The sequence below is a fragment of the Emydura macquarii genome, unplaced genomic scaffold (genome assembly GCF_026122565.2).
Source record: "Emydura macquarii macquarii isolate MOO-44397 ecotype Brisbane River unplaced genomic scaffold, CSIRO-AGI_Emac_v2 contig_2636, whole genome shotgun sequence".
Taxonomy (NCBI): Eukaryota; Metazoa; Chordata; order Testudines; family Chelidae; genus Emydura; species Emydura macquarii.
In genome coordinates, this window is record NW_027132773.1 from 4738715 (window position 1) to 4753112 (window position 14398).

The window sequence follows — 14398 nt, forward strand, 5'->3', positions numbered from 1 at the left end:
AAGTTCTCTAGATTCCTATATTTTTGCCTCTGGGCATACACAATTTTACAGCGCTCAGTGAAACAGCTAATGGAAGAAAGGGAGAAAACTGCACCTGTTTTAGGCGAGTGATTAGGAGCAGGACTTTCCATATAACAATGGAAAGTGTTATAACACTTTCCAGACAAGTAACTGTGTCTTTTAGATGTTTATAACGAGAGAGGGTCAGAAATTTTTCGACAAAATGCTTTTGCTGATTTGTTTAAATTAAAACTATTTAATTGAAACATCATTTTCAACTAAACTTTGAGGAGTTTTCTTGTGTCCAGGATAGATTTTTCTGGTCAAAATGAGAAAGGGGGAGGCACACCAGAATAACCAGTATCACAGTGATCAAGCCCCTGTTCTGCCTGATTCAGAGCATCAACTTGAATCTGAGTCTCTCACATCCTAGATGAAAGCCCTAACCACCAGACTGTTCTGGGTTGTATCAGTCTGTCTCTCTTTTTCCCTCTCTGGTAAGGTCTCAGTTTTGTCCTGATGCAGAATGGGAAAAATATTTAAAATCTCAAAAATTTTCACAGGAAAAGAAAACAGTTTCCCGAGCAGTTCTATTTATAACAGCACTGAACCCTGTCTCCTATCCTTTTCCTATTTGTTCTCCTATCTTCCCTCCCCTGTCAAAACTGTAGGTTACTAGAGCTTGTGCAATACCAATGTGGAAAGCAACTGGAATCTAAAATAAGAAATACTGGGGGAGCAGGAATTAATTTTATACGGTCCCCCCACAACTCTAAACATCTCTGCAGCTTTCAGATGAGGTGTTGTCCCAGACCAAATCTAGGTGTTTTGCTATTGATTTCAGTGTAGCTCAGATTTCACCCTAGATCTGCTCAAAAGCAGGGTGTGTGGACTTTTGGGAGTGGTGCACCCTGGTAGATTATGTACCGTATTTCCCCATGTATAAGACGCACCTTTTTTCAAAAAAATTTGGGGTCTAAAAACTGAGTGCGTCTTATACAGTGGTACTTACCGGTGATGTACCGTAATACATTTATTTTCAAATTTCGATCCCCAAAATTAAGGTGCGTCTTATACATGGGAGCGTCTTATACATGGGGAAATACGGTATATTTTAGTCTGTATAGGACCTTGCTTACTGGGTTACTTTTGCAAATGAATGTTTCTTAATTTTATGGCTAAATGAATATGATACCTAGAATATAATAAAAAAATAATTTATCTACAAATTAAATTGTCTTACTGCATGACTAGCACATATGATCAGTAAGATTTAATTAATCGATTATCTACTTTGTGCAACCAAATCTATTCAGATTTTGGTACAAAGATAGATTGTAGACATAGTGAATGTAATTTTCTATGTAGATGACACTAAGAAAAATAATTGAATGAGTTCCAGTCTGTATACGTTGTGATTAACAATTTTAAAAAGCAGTTTTAAATCACTATGAAGTCTATAAAGAATCGATGTCTCAAGAAATCAAAAAGAAACATTATGAAAAATGGTTGCAAAAGATAAAACAAAACAAAATATCCACCATAATTGAAATTAATTAAACTTGTTACTTATACATATTTAATTATTTTTTCTCAACTAGGGCTACATGGAGCAACAATAAACTCAACAAAACTCAAACTTTAAACTCAGTAAAATTGATCATTAATTAGACGTTCTCTATGAGAAGTAAAGCTTGATGTTTATAGATGAGTAGGCATAGGGCACTCCAAAACAATTTCTATACCACAGTGTGACACAGAGCTTGTCTACATGGGGACATCCAGAAAAAGCAACCTGAATTAACTGAATGTGTTAATTTGAAATGATTAGTTAAACCACATTAAATCCCTGTATGGATGCTGATATTCAGAATTAAAGTGGCCTTAATTCGATTTAAATTAATTCATTTTGGAAGTGAATTAAACTAAACCAAAATTATACTATTTTAAGGGTGAACAAGGGTGTTCATAGAGATTTTTAATGCCGTTTAACTCATCTACTTCAAATGTAGACCTCTGTTCATTCAGATTAACTGTCCTGGATGTCCCTGTGTAGACAAGCCCTAAGACTTTTAATGATTATTTTTAAATTCTTCTGTTGCTCCATCCTTCGTTGCTGTGGTATTGTTGGGCTCCTGACCCCCCCCTCTCCCCCCCCCCCATCTTCCCTGTAAGGTTGTTTTTAATCATCTATTTTTGCAAATTATATTTACCCTGTTTTTTCCCTGTAGAGTTTTTCTCCTTCCAGTTTGCATTCTCTTTCTCTTACATTTGGTTACTTTTTCTTTGTATGCATTTTTTATACCTCCAGCTTGGTTTTATTTAAACCTTTCACCCTTCTGTTTGTCTTTATCCTGCCCTTTCACCTATTCCCTCCTTCTTCATCAAACAAAATCTTTCAAAATGTTTGCCTGCCTTCTGCCACTCTCCTCAAAACCAACCCAAATGGTGAGGTCACTAATGAAGCGATCCATGCTAATAAGGCTCTCCAGTCATGTTTCTGCTTCACAGTCCAGTCTGTATTTAGTGAATATCACTTTGCAGAGGAGAGACCAGTGCATAGAGCAGAGACAGTGCAGCATTAAGGGACTACTTGTGACAAATGCAGAATCAAAGAACTATCACAAGTCGCATCAGTAGGTGAGAGGTAACAAGGAGAAATTTCATCGTGCTTAAAGAAGTCCTAATACGTTTAGACCTAATTTGATTAAGCCTCTTTACCATGGGGTAACATGCCTACTTGAGTCCAAGAAATTATACTCGATTTTTCCTGCCAACTTTTCACCTTAAGTTAATTTCATCACCTTTATTGACCTGAACCTGCAGCCCTGAAAAGTCTGTACAAATCTAGGTCTTCTATTTGGCAGCAAAAACAACTACCACTGTGAATTCAGGCCAAATATATTTTATGTTGTTAAATAGTCAGCACTCAAGTTGTCTGAAAGTAACATTGAAGATAAGTAATGTTGCAATTTTACATCTGTTCTGCTATGTCATTAATTTTCTTAAGTAGAGCTGAGCAAAACAAACAGGCCTCTTTTCTTGTCATCCCCTAATAGTTGTAAACCTATAGGAATGCAGGCACTGGTTATCATATGATTAATGTCTTTTTATTCTTACACTACACCTCACTATTGATAACTAGACATTACAGTATTTTGTCTCAACATCCAGTAAATACCAACTGCTGTATTTTCAATTTGACCCATCAATTGCTAGTAATTTTTTTAACGATACGGTTCATCTTCTTCATTGAAGGAGTACCATGTTTATGTAGTTCTTTTAAACCTGGGATGTCTAAGCACTTTGCCAACATTCTGCAAATGAGCAAACAAGCAACCAGTGGGGTCTGCAGACTTTCTGCTGTTAAAGTGGCAATAGTTTTGTGTTCATTTCTCACATGACCATTGATCACTTCCAGCTGGATCTTGGGTGTTGTTTATTTGTTTGTCAGGATAACTTTCTGGAAATCAGGTGGCAGGAAAAAATGCATCCAATAGGAGATGTGAGAGGGTCAGAACTCATTTTACAGGTGTCCCAAGTAGGAATCAAATGTGAATGCCAGATGTGAAAGGTAGATATATCAGCAATAATTCTTTGCTGAATACACGTTACTAATTCTTCTCTCAACAGAAGCCTTTCCTTTGCTTTAATGATATATGTATTGTTTATTTAAATCTGTAACAGGAAGCTAGGTAAAAAGGAACTGATGGAGGTTCCAGACAGTAGCTTCACAGCAAAGCAGAGACACGCGTAATAGCTTTAATGATAATATCATTTCCCTTATTCTAATGCACTGCATTGTTCAATGTTAAAAGAAAGCCACTCTCTTCATGGACCTTTGCCATTGACACATGATATTTCTTTATTTTAAAATGTTATGACCTATATGAGCAGAATATTTAAAAACTCTAGCCTATCACAGTTTAGTTCTGGTAATATCTGCTGAATTTGCATCTTAAGGGTTATCACCACCTGCTGAGCCATTTCAAAATGTCATTACCCACAGATCTGAGAATGCATGCCTGACAGGCCAAACACAGTAGGTGAATATCAATATCATAAACAAGGGCAAGTGAGCATTTGTTATTTTGGTCTTAGGAGAATCTGACTTTTAAAAATTTAAACATTTTCTCTGACAAATTGTAAGTATTGCAGTTGGTTGCTTTCTGGCTGTGACACCTTTTGGGTAATGTAGAGAACTGCAGTTTTGGTTACACACTAAATTTTTCATCTTCACTTCCCGACTATTGTGTGCTAAGACACAAGATGTAATACAAATGATTTCATGAAAATGACCCTGGTCAATTTATTGAATAGCTTGATGTCTGTTGATACACTGAAGCCAGGCATTATTTTTAATTATATCAATAGTGGATGCTCAAAACATGCCCTTCAAAAACATGGAGCTAATATAAGATTTTTCTTTTATTTAAAAAAAGAGGCTGCTCAGCTCAAGGAAATATTTGGTCAACTAATACTTTGATGATCTCAAACTTTTCTCTTCTCACAGCTTCTCCCTGTTTTAACCCCTCTACTGTCTATTCCAATTAATAGAAAAATTGTCTTGATCCTCCCCTCAGCAAAGTGGCTCCTCCTTACCAATTAATCCTGAAATTACATTTGTATAGAAAACATACACATCAAGATTTTAGAACTTAAGGGTCAAATCCTGGTTCCTGAAGTGAATAGGAGATCTACCATTTACTTCAATGGGACTGGCTTTTGGCCATAAAAGGAAAGTAAATGAGAAATTCTCTTATTTTTGCTTTAAGAAATAAACCAGTGGAATAATGAATAAAAATTGTATCTGAACTGTAATCCTTTGAGGATGCTCTGTCTGATTTCCAGTCACTTGTCTGAATGTATTATTCTTTTCATTCCTTCTTTCATAAGAAACCAATTGCGTCCTCTTGGCATTTATTGCAGATGAACAGGAGAGTTCTGGAGCAATTATTTACACTGTAGAGCTCAAGCGCTATGGTGGACCACTTGGAATCACAATTTCTGGTACTGAAGAGCCCTTTGATCCAATAATCATCTCGAGTCTTACTAAAGGAGGACTCGCTGAAAGGTAAATTGGAAAAAATTATTAATATGAGTTCCATTTATGAAGTTCCTCTCTTCCTTCATTCATATGGACTAGGGATGTAAAAGGTTAAATGGTAAGCAGCTGTTTAAACATTTAAATAGCTGCTCACCATTTAAGCGGGTGGGGGAGGGGAAGGGGCCGCAGCTGGGCAGCTCTCCCTTGGCAGTGAGGAGCCGAGCCCAGCACAACTCTCCCCCTCCCCCGTGCATTTAAACGTTCTATTTTTAGAACGTTTAAACGGATTGTTACTTAAAGGAATTTTTACATCCCTAGCATGGACATGCTAATTTTTTCTTGCTTAGGAATCTGTTGATTTTCCCAAAATCTATGAAAAAAGATAAACTAACTGTTTCCAATCTTCATAATTGTTTTATGTCTTCTATGATTTTACCAAGCTCAGGAGTATTATGGATATTTTATCAGGATGTTATTAAACCTACAGCATAATTTTCCTAGAGTGATAAGGACTGCTGACCTTGTTTTAAATCACCTAGGAAAGCTCCACCAACCAGACTCCTCCATCACATGAAGATTTTATGAATGCCTTTGAAAAGATATGGCATTGTGCAATTGAATAGCTAAAAGACTCGTGTGTGTGTGTGTGTATGTAAAAATATAAAATACACATATGCACCTACAGACTGTGTATATACCTATATACTGTACATGCATAGATACAGTCTGCATTTGTGTATATGTTTATACACATACATTTAGGGGCACCCTTAAAATCTTGGAAATTATATTAGATAACATTAATTAAGCATTTTAAACATTCCATACAGTAAGTGCTCTATAGGGAATAATGCAAATATGGAAGTTATTTTATCTATTTATTTCAGAAAATCTGGCAAGTTTTTAAGTGTAATTACTATAAGTGTGAGTATTATATATAAAGCAATAATACTTAACAATGTATATATACAAATGTATATTTGAACAATACACCCGTGTAGCAAGGCGCTGTGGCCTTCCTCGGAGCCTGGGCCCGAGGAAGGGTCGCAATGCCCCTGCTGGGCAGAACATGGCCCTACAGGCCAAACTACCCAGCAACAGAGGGACGGAGCCAAGGTAGGAAGGGGAACTATAAAAGGCCAGCCTAACAGTTCAGTAGGAAGGAAGCTGCTGCCTGAGGCAGACGTGTCTTCCAGGAGGCTGCGGCCTGGGCCCGACCCAGACCCAGCAGCTGTTTGGAGCAACCACCCCACCGAGCAGAGCATCCAAAACCTGCCCGGATTGCTGGGCCCAAGTGACTGGAGAGGGCTACTGAACTCTAGTGATTGGACAGGGCCGCCGAGCCCTAGTGATTAGGTAGGGCCTCCAGGCCCTAGTAGCTGGAACGAGCCACCTGAGACTCCTGGCTGAGAAATACCCCCTGACGCCAGCCCCGAGGATCTGCCTGATGCCAGGGAACCCTGGGAGCTGACTGAACCCTGTGGACCAGAGGAACCCCTGGGACCTGGAGGAGCTGCCCTCTGCTGACAACGCAGAGGAGTTTCCAGACCCTGCCACCAGTCGATGGTGAGGGACTTGTGGGACTGCCGCTCGCCTTCTACCCCAGCAACCCTGGGGGAGACTACTACCGACAGGTACCCAGGGACAGCTGACTAGCAAGTGGCTGAGTCAGGGGCTAAACCCCCATCAGTGTGTTGTGGCTGGAGCCCCGCTGACTCAGTGGCAAACTGCTTTGCCACTGACAGGGCCCTGGGCTGGGACGCAGTGGAGTTGGGTGGGCCTGCGTCCCCCTCCCCCTCCTTCCCTAGCCACCCCGAGAGAGCTTGACACCCTCTGAGTTTGGGAGACAGAGGATCCCGAGCTCTACCTGCCCCGCCGGCCTGCAAGGCCAGGGGCTCTGGGCTGTTTTACTAGCCCCCACTATGGGAAGGCCGGGGGCTACTGATTGCCCAATCAGCTCTGCCCAGCTTGTGGGCCAGGGACTGCAAACTGCTTGCCTGCCCCGCCCTGACTGAGGGCTGAGGGCACCAGACCGCTTGCTAGCCCACCCTGCTGGGGGCTGGGGTTAAAGACTTGTAAATGGGCACCATTTATTCCCCTAAAGGAAAGCGCTGTGGCCTTCCTCAGAGCCTGGGCCCAAGAAAGGGTCGCGACGCCCCGGCCGGACCGTACCACCAGCCTACACATGGTGGAGAATGCAAGCAGCCACCCGCTGACGGAAGGGGGACTGCCCGCTCCGATGATCTGTCGGGATTTGGACGCCTGTGACTTGTCCAACGATGGATTTTGACAAGTTCATGAAATGGTGGGCCGATCACCAACAGCAGCAACAAGCGGCCCAGCTGCAGCAGCAGCAATAGCTGCTACAGACATTGGGCGCCCAGCAACAACAGTTGATCCGGGACTTGGGGGCCGAGCAGCAGGAGCTGCAAAGGCAATACGTATAGCAGCTGGGTGCCCTGCTACCTAAATCAGTGGGCCTGGAGGAATCCCAGGGCCAACCACTGCCGGCGATCTGGCCACAGCTACGCCTCACAAAGCTGGGGCCTGATGATGACCCAGGGACGTTCCTGACGACGTTTGAGCGTGTGGCCTCTGCTGCAGATTGGACCCCAGACCAGTGGGCCATCCTCTTGGCCCCATATCTGACGGGGCAGCCTACCGGGCCCTAGCCGATGACAAGGCGCAGGACTACCAGACCGTGAAGGCCGTGATACTGGACACCCTCGACATTAATCCCGAAGCTTTCCAGCGCCAGTTCCAGGAAAAAGTATACCCCACCGGGGCCCATCCGCGGACCGTGGCCCAAGAGCTTAAGTATGCTTGCTGGTGCTGGCTCCAGCCAGAGCAGCATGCCACGCCAGCTGTGGCAGAGCAGGTCATGTTGGAACAATTTTTACATATCCTGCCTGCCCAGGGGAGGACCTGGGTGATGAGGCATCGCCCCACCACTCTGGCTGGGGCGGTACGTCTAATGGAGGACTTTTTGGCGGCAGAGAAGCCAGCCGCGCCCAAGGCGCCCACACCCGGGCGGACGAGCCCTGGGGGAACCGCGCCGCACCAGCCCTGCGGATTACCCAGCCCCGCCGGATCCAGGAGCCAGGCCGCAGCCGGCCACAGACCTGGGCAGCCCTTGGACCCCCTGGAGGCCCAGGGGCGCCGATTGCGGACCCAGGAGACCTTCGGAAGCCTGGGCCCATGTTTTTCATGTGGCCAGATGGGACATCTGCAGTGCCAATGCCCAGCAATGGACTGCACCTACAGCATGGTCTACACCGGGGAGGAGCGCGCTTGGGACCCAACTTCCCCCAAAGCAACAATCACGGTCGGCATAGCAGGAAGGCATTTGGAGATCCTGGTCGACTCAGGATGTGGCCAGACCCTCATTCTGCGGAGGCTGGTCCCTGAGGATGGGCGGGTCCTCGGACAGGTTGGCCTTCGTTGCATCCATGGGGATCTGAAATTTTATCCCACTGTCTGTCCCATTGACTCTCAGACAGGTCACCCGGGTGCTGCCAGTAGGGCTGGCACCTTGTCTTCCGTACCCCATGATCCTAGGCCAGGACTGGCCAGGCTTCGCGGGGTCCTCCAACAGGTAGGCAGCCAAGACACCCCAGGCAAGGGACCCCCGGAGACAGAAGCACCAGACCCTAAGGAGTCGCCCACTGAAGACGACCAGGTGGGTCCCGCCTCGGAACCACCCGGAGAGACAGAGACCCAGGAAGGGGAGTCCCCTCTGGCTGGAATGGATCCACCCGACTCAGGGGAACCAGGGGACGACTTTTGCCGAGACCAGAGGGAAGACCCCACCCTCAGCTGCGCCTACGATCAACTGGCTGCTGTAGACGGGGTGGTGACTGACTTCCACGGGCAGCCCAGTGGCCGAGGTTCAAATTGCACCAGGACCGGCTCTATTGCCGAACTCGGACCCCCTGCATCCAGCTCATAGTGCCACAGACCCACCGGAGAGCCGTGCTGAGACTGGCTCATGACATCCCGGCCACAGGCCACCTGGGCCTCGATAAGACCCTGGCCCGGATACTGACCCGTTTTTATTGGCCTGACATGTACCTGGAAGTCCGGGACTATTGTGCATCCTGCCTGGAATGCCAGCTTGCAGCCCCAACAGGAGTTCCATGGGCCCCTCTCATGCCTCTCCCTCTGATTGGAACGCCATTCAAACGGGTGGCCATAGACCTGGTTAGGCCCCTGGAATGGAGTGTGGCAGGATACCGGTACCTCCTTGTCCTGATGGACTATGCCACCCGCTTCCCGGAGACCATCCCTCTAAAGAATGCTACCGCCCGGACAGTTGCAGCCGAATTGGTCAAGGTGTTCACAAGAGTGGGGCTACCGCAGGAGCTCCTGACGGACCAAGGAACTAATTTCACCTCCCGGCTGTTTCAGGAGGTCTGAGACATCCTCGGGATCCGGAAGCTTCAGACCTCGATATATCACCCCCAGACCGATTGGTTAGTGGAATGGTTCAATCAGACTCTGAAGCATATGCTCCAGAAGTTCCCCCTGGAGGATTTGCGGTGGTGGGACCAACTGATCCCACCTTTGCTCCTCACCATCCGAGAAGTCCCCCAGGCATCCATCCAGTTCTCACCTTTTGAATTGCTTTACAGCCGACAGCCGAGGGGAATCCTGGATCTCATGCGGGAGATGGCCGGGATGCTCGCCCAGGAGAGGTTGCAGACTGCCCAGACCACCCAGGTCCGGACATATAACCAGGGAATACGGGTCCGCTCCTTTGAGTCAGGTGACCAAGTCCTCGTTTTGTTGCCCTCCACGAGCCCCTGGAAATGTCGCATAGGGTGGCAGGAAACCACCTACCTAGAAGATACCCTAGGTCGGGGGATCCTGCAACCCCTGATTGGGAAGGTACAGGCCCTGCAAGAGTACCCCTGACCGACCACAAAGAAGCAGGTGTGGCCGTTTCTGGGTGTGGCCGGTTACTACCACAGGTTCGTCCCCAACTTTGCCACTCTCGCCATGCCGCTCACGGACATCCTGAGAAAGGATCAGCCGCTCCATGTCCGGTGGACCCCGGATAGTGACAGGGCATTTACCACACTGAAAGATGCGCTCTGCCATGAGCCGGTTCTGTACAGCCCCGATTTTAACCACCCCTTCGTGGTGCAGTCCGATGCCTCAGCCGTCGGACTGGGGGCCGTGCTCACCCAGAACTTTGACGGGGAGGAACACCCCATCGTATATATCAGTCGCAAGCTGTTTCCCCGAGAAGAACGGTACGTGACCATTGAGAAAGAGTCATTGGCAGTGAAGTGGGCTCTCGAGTCCCTAAGGTATTACCTCCTTGGCAGCCCCTTCACGGTGATTACCAACTACGCCCCCCCTCCGCTGGCTCTACCAAATGAAAGACACCAATGCCCGGGTGATGCGTTGGTACCTCGCCCTGCAACCTTTTGCCTTTACCATCCACCATTGCGCGGGTAGAGACCACGCCAACGCCTTGTCCCGCATTGGAGAAGGGGAGCAGGCCAGACCCGGAGACCGGGAGCTGGACTTGTCGGGGGGGGGGGGCGGTGTTGTGGGACTGCCGCTCGCCTTCTAACCCAGAGACCCGGGGGGAGACTACTACCGACAGGTACCCGGTGACAGGGTGGGAGGAAGTGGCCCAGGGACAGTTGACTAGCAAGTGGCAGAGTCAGGGGCTAAACCCCCGTCAGCGTGTTGCGGCTGGAGCCCCGCTGACTCAGTGGCAAACTGCTTTGCCACGATAGGGCCCTGGGCTGGGACGCAGTGGAGTTGGGTGGGCCTGCGTCCCCCTCCCCCTCCTTCCCTAGCCACCCCGGGAGTGCTTGACACCCTCTGAGTTTGGGAGACAGAGGATCCTAAGCACTATCTGCCTGCCTGCCTGCAAGGCCGGGGGCCCTGGACTATTTTACTAGCCCCCACTATGGGAAGGCCAGGGGCTACTGATTGCCCAATCATCTCTGCCCAGCTTGTGGGCCAGGGACTGCAAACTGCTTGCCTGCCCCGCCCTGACTGAGGGCTGAGGGCACCAGACCGCTTGCTAGCCCACCCTGCTGGGGGCTGGGGTTAAAGACTTGTAAATGGGCACCATTTATTCCCCTAAAGGAAAGCGCTGTGGCCTTCCTCAGAGCCTGGGCCCAAGAAAGGGTCGCGACGCCCCGGCCGGACCGTACCACCAGCCTACACATGGTGGAGAATGCAAGCAGCCACCCGCTGACGGAAGGGGGACTGCCCGCTCCGATGATCTGTCGGGATTCGGACGCCTGTGACTTGTCCAACGATGGATTTTGACAAGTTCATGAAATGGTGGGCCGATCACCAACAGCAGCAACAAGCGGCCCAGCTGCAGCAGCAGCAATAGCTGCTACAGACATTGGGCGCCCAGCAACAACAGTTGATCCGGGACTTGGGGGCCGAGCAGCAGGAGCTGCAAAGGCAATACGTATAGCAGCTGGGTGCCCTGCTACCTAAAGGCAATACGTATAGCAGCTGGGTGCCCTGCTACCTAAATCACTTTTCAAAATCTTGGCCATAGTTCCTGATGGGCAGGTGTGGACTACATATAGTCATTGCAACTGACAATGCAACTGACACCTGTGTTGTCCATCTTAAACAGAGAGGCCAAGAACTGAATGAACCAGGAATGCAAGTATATGCCTGGGGAATGGACCATGTGCATTGACACACACACATTATATCTTCTCATCTCTTGTGGTGATCCCTCCAGAACAGGCATATTGTTGACACAATGGATGGTTGTTCATGCTACCACTGCACTTGCTATTCTGTCCTGTGATTATGAGACTTCAATTTCCAATGCTATCAGTGTGGTACTTCTATTAACACTAGATTTACTTTAAAAAGTAGTTCCAGTAATATTACTTTACATGTGAAATTAAAAGAAACAATTGAAAATACACTCACGTGTCTCAAAATATGCTAAGAAATTAGCTTTGCTGTTTTTTCTGTTGATCTTTTCAGTGTTTTATTTCTGATGCTTTAGGACAGGTGCAATTCATATTGGAGACCGAATCCTAGCAATAAATAGCAACAGTCTGAAAGGAAAACCTTTGAGTGAAGCCATACATTTGTTACAGATGGCAGGAGAGACTGTCACCTTGAAAATCAAGAAGCAGACAGATGGTGAGTGTGACTAGATGTTCTTGAACCAGTGTATTTCTTTCTATGCCTTAAAGAACATTTGAACATGTTTGTTCCATGGGAAATTTCTTGTCAGTCTTGAAAGGAAGGACCTGTATCTCTTTAGTTTGCAGTGAGGCTATAATCACTTTTCTTTTTAAACCCTATTCAGTTGCAAGTCCCAAGAAATTTTCCATTTCTGGTCACTTAAGTGAGCTGAGCGATGCTGAAGATGAAGCCTCTTCTACACAGAAACCAGGCAAACTCTCGGACATTTATTCTACTACAGTTCCAAGTGTGGACAGTGCAGTAGAATCATGGGATGGTTCTGGTATTGATACCAGCTTTGGAAGCCAAGGTACAAGCAAGAGTTTCAACCACCTTTTAACACAGGAGTGATTAGATCTATGAATCACCTTTCTCCACCTTAGAGAAAATCCTACCTGCCAACTTTGTACTTTACTATATGCATATGTCTCATTATGACCACACACCTTGCTATCTGGTGTTATTTCTTCCACTCAGATGGCCTTGAGTTCATTCTTTCATGATCTTGTGATGGGTTATGAGGCATTTATCAATATATTAACAAGCTTGCATTAGCTTTACAAATATCTGAATGGCCCAATCCATAGTTCATCCACATCTTAATGAGTTTATCCTTCAAGCTTAGATTAATACAAGGCACGGAACACATTGAAGATGTTCATTAATTTGAACATCTGAGGCCCATTCAGTGATTTTTTTAAGCTGACTACAGTGAAGATTTATTGTAAGCTGCTGAAGGAGAACATAAAGAGATTATTCAGTGATTTGTTGCTCTTTGGTTTCTTCCTCATTCCCATGACATTAGACTCGAACTTTTAGCCCTCAGAGTAAGCACTGTGTTTAAAGAGATTGTTTTAATTAAAGAAATAACAGGCTTCTTATTACCCTCAAACTTCTATATTTAACTTTGTTTAATAGTATTTTTAAAACAATTCCCTTTAAGTATATAAGAGAAGACGTACGTTTTTTTAGACTATAGAAAATGTAGGCAGTTCTTTAATACTCTGGATGACAAACTTCATATGTTTTCTTTTACTTTCTTTTAAATTATTATTTCTATAGTATCACTTGTGTGCACAGAATGTCTTTACACAGACAGATCCCTAACCCAAAGAGTTCATTCTTCCTCCCTCTGGTTTCATTCATTTGTATCTTCATCTTTACATTTCTGTCAAGGCTTTCAGGGTGTGTGGGTAGTCAGATCAGTTGGTCTGCTGTGTTTTATCCCCATGCAGAGAATTGGGACAGACCCTAGACCCCTTACATTGCCTTGATAAAGTAATCAGCAAAGAATTTCAGTCTAACTGCTTATCTTTAATTAACATATGTCTGAGTCAATGAAACACCTGTCATTTTCTCTCTGACAGTCTTCCTTTGAAGCCTGTCTAATAGTATTAGAGTAAGAAGTAGCTGATGTCACTATTGATTGCTAGTTTTCTTGTATTTATTTTTTAAGTATTTTATGTCCTTATTGTGCATATCTTAGCAGTAACTCTGTCATACAAAGTTATAGTATTGTGGAGTTAAATTCATTGTTTATAAAGCACTTTGAGCTTCTGAGATGGAAGGTGCTTTATTAATGCAAAGCAGCAGCAGCTATAAATCTGAATAGCTCTGGTTTTGTTGTTTTAAATTGAATTCTTACTGATCTAATTCAAAAAAAATAACTTAACCTATTGAGATATTTATTTTGACTAGATTTTCTATCCAATTATAGCTGTGAGGTTAAAATCATGTTCAGAGGCATGATGACAGGGTGCACTAACAGAAACAAGGTTTTATGCTGTTCTATTTCAGTCCAGGGAAACAAACAGGTTGGTTTGACAGTGTGCCAGAATGCACTGTACTGCTGTCATTTCATTTCTTATGGCGAGCAGAATGTTCATCATGCAGCTGTAATTTAGTTTGACAGTAAACTGCACATGCATCACACACGGCTTCTTACAGACACACCGGTCAGATTTCTGCTTCTATCAGACACAATAATGAAATACTGTAACTGTAAATAGTTCTAACCTGCAAGATCACAAAGAATGCTCAACCCAGCCATGAACAGAGATAAAAGCTGTCATTATGTCCCAGCTGGTAGCATTCTAGCTTTTTAGCCCAGAACATTTTTGGGTAGACGTGCCATTCTTAGAATAAGATGTTTAACTGGGG

The 14398-nt window shown here is 45.5% G+C and overlaps 1 protein-coding gene across 4 annotated transcripts in view; it reads left to right on the forward strand.

Moving 5' to 3' along the window:
* Positions 1–14398, forward strand: part of GRIP1 (glutamate receptor interacting protein 1) — a 482567-nt gene that overhangs the window by 436916 nt on the left and 31253 nt on the right. For all 4 annotated transcript variants that reach the window (XM_067564076.1, XM_067564078.1, XM_067564077.1 and 1 more), the window contains exons 16-18: positions 4930–5074; positions 12054–12193; positions 12363–12548. In XM_067564076.1, the coding sequence (XP_067420177.1) occupies positions 4930–5074; positions 12054–12193; positions 12363–12548 (471 nt within the window). The remainder of the gene's footprint in view (positions 1–4929; positions 5075–12053; positions 12194–12362; positions 12549–14398) is intronic.